Here is a 12953-nt window from a genome sequence, read left to right on the forward strand (position 1 = left end):
GAACATTGAGACAGAACAAGATAAGATCAATAAGAAAAAAGAATAAACCAACCCAAATGTAACTGTGCTAATTAGAAAGATGGACAGAATAGAATATGATCTGGAGATTATAAGAGCGGCCAAGAACTGAGATATGATTGAGAAAGATTAGTTGACAAAGAACAGGAGTGATTGAAAGACAAAAAATAACAAACCCTATTTAATAGGTGATAAAAGATAATAAGGAAATCAGAGAAGATAGACAATGGTCAAAGAGGCTGGAAAGCTGAACGGAAAAAAAGAGTTAGTAATGAAGATCAAGGAAGGAGGGAGTGACGCCGAGATGAAGATTGATCTGGAAATGCAAGGCATTTCTCACCAAGTTGGAAGCCTGATCAGCTGTCCAAGTGAGTTCTTCGAGTTAGTCAAAGAAAGAGTTGGACCGAGTGGGCTGACTGATGTTGAGGTGAGTTGGTGATCAATCGATGGATTTCGAGGAGAGTTCCAAGGGAGGAAGGATGAGAGAGATTGATGATGAAAAATGGAAACCAGATGCCACGCGCTAAAGGGACCGGGATCAGTTAGATTAGGTTTCTGAAGCCTAACCTAACCTCAATCTTGCTTGCTGCAAGTTGCGCCGGACCAAGGATGACGGATTGACAGCTGATAATTCAACAGAAGCTTTTGTCTGTTAGATGCATATGCATAGTGCGCAATGTCAAATCAAATCTGCACTAAAAAAAAAAAAAAAAAAAAAAACGGTGCTCTTGCCGTTGTTATACGTTGTACAATATGGCATAGGCTGCGACCGGACTTCTCCAAGTCCGGCCAACCCTTTTGAACCCTTATCCGTTTCTTATCCTCTTCCCTTGTGGCACTCAAATCAGTTCCACCTAAGGAAATTTCCCAGCTTCCCCTTATAAAAAGGTAATGGCTTCGGCCACCGTTTCCCTTCTGACTGCTCTTGGTCCTTACTCTCCATCTTGCACACCACTCTTGGCCTCTTACATGTTTATTGCTGCTCTTGCTCATTTTTCCCAAGTATGCTGCTCTTGGCCAGCTTGTGTATCCGGCTATCTATTCCTGCTTCTCTTTAGCCCTGTATATTACATTATTATTTTGGATCGGATTTTTCCAAGTCCGGTTGCCCTTTTGTACATACTCCCTCCCTCTTTGCTTAAACTCTTTGAAATCATCCAATGGGCCTTGTGATTAATAAAGGGGCTGTGAAGAGTAGTTTGGTTGAAAAAACGGTGTTTATATTGGGTTGGTGGGATCAAAGAGGAACAGCTGACCCTGCCCGGTTGTAGCAAGTATTTTGAGAATACAAGGTTGGTCATCAATGATCGGGTGTTTTCTGTACGAGTCCTCAATTGTTGGATCATATCCAAGTCTTTGTTTCCCAGACAGGATGAAAGAAGAGTGGAGGCCTGATCAGAAAAAATCTACAGACGTGATGACCGCGCAAAACACAGAGAAGGCAAAGGATTTGTGCTGGTGTATTCCATCACAGCGTGGGCAACGTTTGAACGGATTGAGCGGTCCCGGTCACAGATCTTACGAGTCTATGCCAATCATCCTTGTTGGCAAGGCCAAAAAGCACGAGGTCGGCAAGGACAAAGGCCTCGCTTATGCTCAAAAGATGGGCTGCTTCCTCAACGCCCTGTCCAAGTTCAAAACCGAAGGAACCATTTTTTGGCGGCAGAGCACACGCAAGAAGTCTGAGGCCCCCGCCTCCTTCTCACCCACCTTGAACAGTGCACACAGGTCAATTTTGGGCTGTTCTTAAAAAACCTTTCTCATATTTACTTATTAGGTACATCAATTGTGTGAGTAACTGTTGCGAGAGGATTGCTTGAGAGAAGAGGGCAACGGTGGGCCGCTACACTACATTTAGTCTGTAGTTCAGCGCAGCGTAGCGGATCTAAACTACAAATGACAGGGTTTTCTGTTAGCGGACAGTGATTGCCCGCTACCGCTAACAGGCACCCCTTGAAACTACAGGGCCTCTATCGCCGCTATCAGCGCTAGCAGTGTTATTCAACCGCTAAAACTGCTGATAGCGCTGTTAGCGCCTATTAGTGTAGCGTAGCGGCCCGTAGCGGGCGCTACAGCTAACGGCACTGTGTCAGGAACTACGCAACGCTGAACTAGCGGATAGCGCTTGCTACAGATAGTTTAGCGTAGCGGCCCACCGTTGAATAGGGTGCCTGTGGAATGTTTACATCAAGGGAGGAAGCATTGTATAGACAACCTATCCAACTGTGCTCACAAATTGCTTTCCCTTGGAGCCGCTTGAACCGGCCAAAAACCCTCTTTTCAATTCATGAAGTACTGGATAACCTCTCCTTCTCTATTCCTGGATAAAAATGTATTCAAATTTATATTGGATAAGCAGCTTGTGAATTGTGACGTGCCAGTGCAGGTGGTACCTAACTTAATCAAGTCCCTCTGCAATTGGAGAGGGAGGATGTCCCACAGGGAGCCTACAAAGGAGGCCGCCTGTGGAGGGAGGAAGTTATTTAGGTTAGTGGTGTTAGAGAAAGCACACAGTGCTGGATGCAAAATATGTGCATCAGGTTTTTAAAAGAAATTTATGCAAACTGGCCCCATATACACAAGTGCTTCAAAGCCATGCGGAGGTTTCTTGCTGATGTTGAAAATTTTCAACTGAGCCTTCAGTCTTCAGTCCACAACCTACCCAAATGGGCCTTACAAGTTCCCAATCATTCTTTGGCTTGAATGTGACCGACTAAGCCGGCGTACAAAGGTGATAATGTTCCACCAGAAACTGAGACCACTTCTTCATTCAAACCATTAACAAGAAAGATCTTTCTCATGATGGTGAAGAAGGGCTATGAATTTTTCAATCTCAATGATAAATTTTTCAATCTCAATGATCTTTATTATTATACTTCCTGGTTGAATGATGAGTGGAGGACCAGCTGCAAGGATTGTTTTGCTGAAAATATTGATCATGTAAATTAATAGCTTCCCTTGTGAATTTCCTCAACAAAACAGCCTCTGAGTCATCAACCATCACCTTTGCAACATCTAAACTGACTCTGCTGTACTTGATTACTCAACTATCCCTGCATTTTAAGCAAGGGAATTCCCTACCCAGTGCTATCTCCAAGGTATTCCCTGTCCACTGAAGTCTAAGACAGAGAACCAATTGTAACATCGTCAGTCTTTCTCTCCCTCAGCTTGAATCCAATCCTGCTTAGGAAGTTCAAAGACAATATAGGAAAATATTCTGCGGTCCTTAGGTCCTTACTCAAAATCCTGTTTGAGCTGTGGTGCTCTGCACTGGGTGTGACATAGGTGCTGATTGCATGTGCTACTCAATTTTTTTCCAGAAAGGCAAAGTGACTGTTCCATTTAATCAAAGGAAGATGAAACTTCCAATGTGGTTATTAATTCTCTGTTGGCAGGAAATTTTACAGGCCTAAAATGAGATTATTTCTGGCTGTATGCAACAATGCATCTACACTACAGTTAGCGGGTTGGTATTACACCAAACATTACGGCCCCAGATTACTAGCTGCAAGTGCTACACTATGTACTTTCTTAGTGGTGCTAATTACATTTAGTGTAATAGATGCATCATTGCTGTATGAGTGCACCATTAATTAAAGCATTCTGCTATGTGAGATAATTGAATTTTTCATCTTTTTGATAAAAGTTTAATTTATATTTCAGGACTTGAGCCCTCACCAGGGGAGGATTTGACGCACTCTCCAGAGAGTGCCTGACTGTAATTTTATGTTGTTCTGGGTCTGATGTCAGTTAGATGTGTATTAGGAAATGATTGATAAATTATTCAGGAGTCAATGGGAAGTCTTTCATAATTTATGAGGAAGTATCACAGGACCTCATGCAATGTTGTATAGAGCTGTTTCATTCCTTAAGGATAACTCAATTACAACCTATAATGAAATGATATTTACTCAATGCCCAATTATCAATCATTTATGGTGAATTTATGGTGATCAATTTCTCTATGTGCAAGGGGTTTCACACAACATAAATGTGACTAGCTGGGGCTTTAATGGCTTTCCGACCAGTTTTTAATTGTCATGGAGCTGTGAAAGGCCCCTCTGGTGATCTGTCACCACAATGTACGCGCGTACACAAAGGTGACATTGTAAAAATGGAAAACAGCTCACATGCATTTGCATGGAGACATTGAAAAACAAAAGACCATAAAAACAAATCACAATCTTATATGTGTTAAGAATCCAGGTTGTCTAGCTGAAATCTGGTACAACAAAACTCCAAGCTTGACTTGACACATACTTTCACCCTATTTTCATCCTTTTTTGGCTCAATTATAGATGATACCTGCTTTTATTTAGGGAAATATGACAATTCAGGTGGGCCTTTCACATCATTCTAACCGGTGGGTATGTGTTATTGATCTGAAAGAGGCCCAGCCTATAATTTGTAACAACATTTTACGCGCGCAATGAGGGAGAAATTAGCAAAGTGAAAACAGTGAAAACCTTCATGAGCATGTGAATAATATGAATTGAATCCCAAGAAATCATAACAATCAACAAACAGGTCAAATTGAGTTATGATTTAATTGTGGTCAGTGTGTCTTGGTTGTTTCAGCTGTGTTCTGATTGAGTTCCAGTTGAGTTCTGCATGAATTCTTGATGATTTATGGATGAATCCAGGATCAGTTTCAGAACGGTTGTGGATGAGTTCAAGCATTGTTCATTATTTCTTACACTAATTTCACCAAAAGCATCCAGCACAGTTCTGGAAAAAGGGTACGGTATGGCACTCTCTGGAGAGTGCATCAAAATCACCCCTGGTGCCTGATTCAAGGCTGCTATGTATGAATATATTTCCATGAGTTGCAATAAACCTGATTGTGCAATTTACATTTTTTGTTCTGGGGCGCAGCCGCAATTTCCCTAATTTCTCATAGTGCTCAGGCCACTCGGGAGCACTCGGGCCGGGGCTACTTCGTCCCGCGGGGACGCGGGGTCCCGAAGGGACCCCCGTTCAAGAGGCTTTGTTAAGCTCGGGAAGCACCATCCAATCACCTACTCACATGAGTAGGGTCAAGGCGTAGTGGCAACCTATTCAGGGCGCGGGTGCGCGTTTAGGTTTCGTGGAATTGTGATATGCAAGTTCTCTCAATTCATAAGTTTTTAGATACACTCAATTAAGTCAGCGCTACAGTGTTGCTTCTAGACATGTTCAGTGACAGGTGTCACCTAGGTGGTCCCGAGTACCAGGCATAATAGGGCCGGTACTCCAAGACCACCGTGTGTGGGTTAGGGTTAAAAGGGGGCGCGAGTGCTTTGGCTGAAAGCCTAGCCCAGAACCTGGAGCTCCAAGGGGAGATGCCGTAGCGCCACATCGTGGGTAAGGCTAAATCTCGCTCCTGGAGGCCCCAGGGATAAGGGCGCGCTATAGCGCTCCCAGATTAGAAGTGCACACCAGAGTGTGCCAGGGTCGGTGCAAGGCCCATAACTCAAGACTAAGTAGTCGAGAGCCCCGCACCGACGCTTCCGGTTCCCTATGCCGCAACGGCTTCCACAGGGGAGTGTCTGTGAGAAGTAGTGGTCCCTATTACTTCATCACCCGAGTTCAGGTGCGCTGCCAGGATGCCTCTAGTTCAAACAAAAGCTTCAAAGTAGTCGCCAAGTCGGCCTTGGAGTACTCTCTCAGGTAGAGTTTGTAGCAGTCCGAGATCCAACGGCCTAGTTTGCAAATTTCGTCCGTAGGTACCCCAACGGTGCATCGCAGAGAGGCACCTCCTACCCAGAAGGAATGACCGGTGATTTCGGCGCAGCCCCTTTTCTTCCAGATTTGGTCCAGTTTACGGCAGACCACTCGCTTGGTGAGGTGAACCCTGTTGAAGTTAAAGTAGTTCTTTTGGTTCTTTCTCATTTTCCCGCCTTTAGTGTAGTTGTGCCGCAGTTGTTCCAAAACCTAGTTGATCTTATAAAACTCCGTTCTTATCATGTATCGGTTCTTTTCTCAATCAACTCATTTAGTTTCATCAAACAACTCTTCGCTAACTCTCATCACAACTGATCAGGTTCGTTACTCATTAAGGTTATCTTATCATGTATCCTTCCATCTTAACCAACTCTTATCTTGTTGTTCAGGTTAATGATTGTTCGCGGTACTAAGTCGTACACTCGTGTAGTTACTTATATCACTACACCTTAAAGCTCCGAGTTCATTAGGTTATGAGCCCAGATTGTGCTTAAATCTGCAACCTCTTCAAACCCGAGTCTTCGTACGCAATGACCGATAAGGCTATCCATCGTCTTCCGATTCTCACCAGGACTACTTTTGACGACTGGCGAAATGTCATGTTCTCATTCTGTCTTGAGAAGGGAGTCGATGAGCACTTGTTATCTGACTTGGTCACTGGTGAAAGAGATCCGATCGCCAAAGCAACTCTTAAACTTCAAAAAGGAGTTGCGGCGGGAATCTTAGGTCGCAACTTAGGGGTAGAAAACTACGCCAAGTTCATCACTGAAGAAAATAAGAAACAACCTCATCTTATTTGGACCGCTTTGACTGATCACTTTCAGTCAAATTCAGCTCAAAATCAATTGGTTGTTTACCAAGATTTTCTAAAAATTAGATTCAACTCGACTCTCGAGCAATTTTTGATGGATATAGATGTAGGGTTATCTCGTGTTCGGTCGGTAGGGATCCAAATCGTCAAGATGGAAAAGTGAACGCTTGATGAACATCTATTAGCCGAATACCTTGTCAACCTTTTGCCTTCCAAACTGGAAGGAACTAAAGATCTTCTTCTCAATAAGAGTCCGATCGACATCGATACTGTCAAACAATTCCTCAACTCTAAATCTTTGAGTTTGAACGCTGAAAACTCCTCATCTGCTTCCGAAGGGGTTATCATAAAGAGTGAAAATGCTCTCAAGTCCGTCGTGGCAACCTGTGAAAACGGTGTTCACAACGAGGATGCTCCGCATTCTAAGTCAAATTGCTATCAACTTCATCCGAATAAGGCAACCGAAGCATACAAAAAACGTCGAAGTCAAACTGCTTCAAAGAAGAAAGCTAACGCCGTGACATCCAAAGATATTAGCGGGGTCTACGTCTGCGTTTCTACTCCTCAAGCTTTGGCGGTGATCCACGACAACGCACTGATCTTCCTAGACAGCTGCTGCTCTGATCATATGTTTCCTGAATGTCGTAATTTCACTGAGTACGAAAAATTCGACTCTGCGGTGAACGTTGCTAGCGGACAATATTTACCTATTAAAGGACGCGGTCTCATCAAAATCAAGAGTGACAACGGGAAATCTTTCGTCGTTAAGGCTCTTCATGTGCCTGATTTAACTCACGCGCTTTTGAGTCTCGCGCGCTTGTCAGCATCCAACTGTGACTTGCTCCGTCGGGATGGTTCTCAATACTTCGTTAAGGATATTGTTAAGAATATCGTCCTTTTCGAAGCAAATATCAGCAGCAACATCTTTGTCTGCCAGGTCAGAGTTGTTCAACCACCGGGTTCCTCCAAGTCGTTATCGAATGCTACGCAAGCTCAAGGTCCGTCTAAATTCGCTTCACTAAGCTCAGCGGATGTTGACTCTGAACTTGCGCACAGGCAAGCGGGGCACCCTAGCCGAGAAGCATTAGTTAAAATGTTCGACTTAAGCTACTCAACTTCAAATTGTGAATCGTGTTGCATTTCAAAATCTCACCGTCAACCATTTACTAGTCAACTACCTAAGCCTACTTGTGTCCTTGACTATGTTTACATGGATCTCAGCGGCAAAATAACGCCAGCCACTGTTGGGAAATGTTCATACTACTTCAAAATTACCGACGCTTTCTCTTTGTATAAACATGTATATATTTTATCATCAAAAAGTCAAGCTTTCAAAAAGTTCAAAGAATATTTCAATGAAGTAACAACGTTTCACTCAAGGAAGCTTCTTAACCTGGTAACCAATGGCGGTGGCAAATTTTGCTCCGCAGAGTTTGAAAGTTATCTTAAGGATCAAGGCATTCGTCATCATATCACTGCACCTTATACACCTCAGCAAAACTCAATTGCTGAAAGGGGTAATAGGACGACAAGTGAGAAGGCGCGATCTCTCCTGAAGCAAGCTTTGCTACCTGTTACCTTGTGGGGGGAAGCCGTTATGACTGCCGTTTTCTACAAGAATATTACGCCAACCAAGAAAATAAAGTGGAAATCTCTGCATGAAGTTTGGTTTGGATATTGTTTTAACCTTGCTTGTTTGCGTGTATTTGTTTGTCGGGCGTATGTTAACATTCCAAAGGAAAGAAGGCAGGGGAAGTTTGGCGATACCTCGAAGAGAGGTGTTTTAGTTGGCTATAGACTTAATATTCCAAACTGGAGAATATTAACTTCGGACTACAGGGTTGAGTACAGCCATGACGTCACTTTTGACAAGGCTAGTTTTCCAGGAATCTCCCCCGCAAGTTCTGTCTATGCGGAGCTACATGAAGAACTTGATGATACAATGACGTCATCCTTTGACGATTCGTCATCGCTTTTATTTCCAGTTTCTCCGATCATTCAAACTTCTCCATCTTCTTCTATCCTGTCCATTCAACCTATTCCCTTGCTCGCTCCGGTTGCAGTTGATTCCTTGTCATCAGCGCAACCCACTTCCTCCCAGGCTCCACTCACTTCGCTTCCTTGTGATTCTTCGTCATCAGCGCCAAAACCAAACTGGTATTACGTTCCCGCAAACCAGCCTGCGCCTAAATATATCACTTCAGACCCGACTGACCCGAGTAACATCCTTACCACCAAACAAAGAGCTCACTTGGTCAACAAAACTTTGACGACTGAACCTTGGTTTGTGCCGTTCTTTAATCATAGCTTGTGTTGCTCCTCCATTCAAGAATCTAACTCAGTTCCCAAAACCTACAAAGCCGCAGTCAACTCAGCTCAATCTCATAATTGGCTAGAAGCTATTTCGGCTGAACTTGCTGCGATGGATCGTCTTAATGTTTGGGAAATCGTACCAATACCATCCGACGCCACTCTTCTGGGCACAGTGTGGGTATTCAGGATTAAAACCAATGCTGCGGGTGAATTCGTAAAATTTAAGGCTAGACTTTGTGCGCAAGGCAGTGCGCAACAGGATGGAATCGACTACAACGAGACTTTCGCTCCTACTGGTCGGCTTCCAGCTCTTCGCTCTGTGTTGGCTTACGGTGTCAACAACAATCTTGATATACATCAGATGGACGTCAAGAATGCCTTCTTGAACGGGACCTTGGAAGAAACGGTTTACCTACGAATTCCGCAAGGTTTGGATGCTCCGGCTGGGACCTGTCTTCATCTGGTAAAGTCAATTTACGGTTTGAAGCAGGCACCGAGGGTTTGGTATCGCGAACTGTCCGCCTTCTTCGAATCCATAAATTTTTTCTCTTCTCCGAATGATCCCTGTCTCTTCAGTTCCGCCGATCCCAATTGGACTTGTCTTGTTCACGTCTATGTGGACGATCCCGTCGTCGTCTCAGAGGATGTTGGTCGTTTCAAACAGTTCATCAACAATAAATTTTTGATGGACGATTTGGGTCCGATCAACTCTCTTCTTGGGATGAAAATATCTCGCGCCAATGATCATCTTGAGTTGTCTCAAGAAAATTATGTCTCTGAAATTCTGGCCGAATACGACATGGCGAATTGTCGACCTGTGCTTACTCCCATGGTTCCGAACACAAGATTGGTACGAGCCACTTCAGACAAAATTCAAACCTTCAAGGATTTAAATATAAGTTATCGAAGGGCGATTGGTTTAGTGAACTGGGCGGCGGTGGCGACTCGACCCGACATCACTTTTGCCGTTTCTCAACTCTCCCAACATCTAGAAAACCCTGGGATTGTTTATTGGCGTGCTTTTCTCCATCTTCTCCGTTATCTTTCAAAAACAGTCTATTTTTCCCTCAACGTTGGCGGCAATGATAATCGAGTTTTCATCTACGTCGACTCAGACTACGCGAGTTGCGTTGATACTCGTTGCTCTTACTCGGCCTACTTGGTTCGTTGGGGAAACTCTATCATTTCCTGGCGTGCCAAGAAGCAAGTTTCTGTCGCGTCCTCGACTACCAAAGCAGAGTACAAAGCCTTGTACGACGGTGTTCAAGAGGCTATTTCCATGCGCGCTCTTCTTACTTCGCTTAACTTGCCAATCTATCTGATTCCTATATTCTGCGACAATCAAGGTGCAATAGCTTTGGCAAGAAATCCTCTTTTTCAACAGCGCTCCAAACACATCGATGTCAAATTCCATTTCATTCGCGAAGCCGTTGAAAACAATCAAGTCGAGATCAAATACATTCCAACTTCCAACAATCAATCTGACGGATTCACTAAATCTTTATCGACCCGCCGTCACAAAATGTTTCTTCGTTATCTCGGATACCAGCTCCGAGACTTCAAGTCTGAAAACTGAGAACGAGGGGGGGTGTTGAACTTAAAGTAGTTCTTTTGGTTCTTTCTCATTTTCCCGCCTTTAGTGTAGTTGTGCCGCAGTTGTTCCAAAACCTAGTTGATCTTATAAAACTCCGTTCTTATCATGTATCGGTTCTTTTCTCAATCAACTCATTTAGTTTCATCAAACAACTCTTTGCTAACTCTCATCACAACTGATCAGGTTCGTTACTAATTAAGGTTATCTTATCATGTATCCTTCCATCTTAACCAACTCTTATCTTGTTGTTCAGGTTAGTGATCGTTCGCGGTACTAAGTCGTACACTCGTGTAGTTACTTATATCACTACACCTTAAAGGTGTGCAAAAGCAATCAACTCATTTAGTTTCATCAAACAACTCTTCGCTAACTCTCATCACAACTGATCAGGTTAGTGATTGTTCGCGGTACTAAGTTGTACACTCGTGTAGTTACTTATATCACTACACCTTAAAGGTTAGTGATCGTTCGCGGTACTAAGTCGTACACTCGTGTAGTTACTTATATCACTACACCTTAAAGCTCCGAGTTCATTAAACCCTCTCGTCGTTGGCGTAGAACCCGAACAAAGAGGTGTCTTGGGTTCCAGCCTCTTTAACCCGCCTTTTGATCGCGGCTACAGGACAGAGAAGGTGGGATTGGCTTTGGACGTGGATGGTTTGTACCGCCCCGGGAGCCAAAGTTTTCGCTCCTCGAATGGACAGCGCAGCTGCCTTCCCAACGGGTGTGTCATAGAACCTGACGTCGGATGTCATCAGAGATGCGGTCCACCTCGGTTGTCCCTCCGCCCTGTCGTAGGTGAGCTCGGAGAGCCGGGCCATCCCCCAGAACGCTGTTATCGCTAGATCTAAAACTGCTTGATCCAGCTTGTCCCCTTTGTGTAGCTCTTCCACTAGGATGACCAGATGTTTGACCATGACCGGGGATTTGGATGGCCGTTTAGGGTGTTCTGCGTCGGCCAGCGCTGCTGCCCGAAGCAAGACTGCGACTCTGGGTTTAGTGTTGAATGGATAATCTACGGCATGGTAGTTGTGCCAGGCTTGAAGGCCATATAGGTACTTGGTTAAGGTTCCGGCTGATATGTCGTGCGAGGTCGGTCTAGCGGGGTTCTTGCCGGCCCAGCAACAAAAGCCGTAAATGTCGGCTGCCTTCAGAGGCAGGATATAGGGGACTTCTGCCTTAGCTGATTTGTATTTAAAGAACTTCCTTGTTGCGGTGTTGTAGTTCAGGAGCGTATTCCATTTGTACCCTGTCAGGAAGTACACCTCATCTTTGGTGGGCTCCTTGTAGACTGACCCGTTTTTAAGGAAGTCTTTGATGAGAGCCAAGTCCATTTGGTTCTTGTAGGGGGGCAGTAGATACACCCAGGCACCAAGCCCTGAGCGCCTTTAAATTCACAAGCAAAGAGGGGGAGCAACAACAAGTAGGAAGAGATCAGATCAGGGGGGTATTACAACTTGGAGACTGGGACAAGTTTCAGTTGTGTATACAACCCAGATTATTCCTCCGAGGTCGGATGAGACATTCTGTCCTCTAGATCAAGGGGAAGATGAACGATTAGGCGGTGTTTTACCTCATGACCAGTACGGTCCCCTCTGGATAAGGCATCCGCTCGATTCTCCGCCGACGTCACTCGTTTCGCTATCAGGTCCACTTGCAGCTCAATGAGGAGGTCTTGGATTGTTTTCCACTCCTTGTTGACGTGGTAGTCGCGGGATTTCCGACTCCTGATTGCGTGCTCGGTGGTAGTGTTATCCGTCCAGACAATGACGGTTCTGCCTTGTTTGATTCCTATCATTTGGAGCATTAGGAGGCCGATGCGGATTGCAACCGTCTCGAGCCAAGCAATGCCTCTTTTTGGTTTGTTTTTGCCTTCCCAACCGCTTCTCAGTTTAAATTGGGCCCATTTTCGACCAATGGTGACCCCGATACCGTAGGTAGTCAAAGCATCACCCATCCACCCAATTTCGGTTGGGTCCGGGTTCGCAATGAGTCTTGTTTGCTTAAAAGATAGCAAAGACCTTTGCCAGTACACGAGGTTGTTCCGGACATCTATGGGAAGAGGGAGGGTCTTCTTCCTGTGTACCCAGCTGCACAAGTAGCAGCGCAGTTGGGGGAGCATGTACAAGACGTGATTCATGCGGACGGCTAGGACCTCCGCCTGGTTGAACAAGAACTCTTCTCCGATCACCAGAAAAGATTCAATTTGCCTGATCCTCTCGAGGAGCTTTTCTTCTGGAAGGCGGACGGTTTTTTCTTTTGCGTTCCAGATGAATCCAATGTATTTCTGTTCAACTTTGAACGGAGAGATCTTTGATGGGTTTGTTTTTACTCCGAGCTCGTCTGATCTAGCGACGATATCGTCCATTTCAACGGTTGAATCGATCTCCTTTATGAAAAGGTTGTCGTCCACCCAACAAAAAACATTGACTGGGTCAAACTCTGCCATCATTATCTGTTTCCATGCGTCGGCCGGTCTACCAAATGATCCGCAGCCGGCGACTCCGCCAAAGG

At 44.7% G+C, this 12953-nt stretch overlaps 1 protein-coding gene across 1 annotated transcript; it reads left to right on the plus strand.

Annotated features, from left to right (window-relative positions):
• Positions 1-1390: 1390 nt before the first annotated feature.
• PtA15_7A343 (uncharacterized protein) lies at positions 1391-1768 on the plus strand (the record flags this gene model as incomplete). Its single annotated transcript, XM_053170941.1, has 1 exon — positions 1391-1768. The coding sequence occupies one exon, from the start codon at positions 1391-1393 to the stop codon at positions 1766-1768; it is 378 nt and encodes a 125-aa protein (XP_053022172.1).
• Between the last annotated feature and the right edge of the window lie 11185 nt (positions 1769-12953).

This window comes from Puccinia triticina, chromosome 7A (genome assembly GCF_026914185.1).
Source record: "Puccinia triticina chromosome 7A, complete sequence".
NCBI classification, from domain to species: domain Eukaryota; kingdom Fungi; phylum Basidiomycota; class Pucciniomycetes; order Pucciniales; family Pucciniaceae; genus Puccinia; species Puccinia triticina.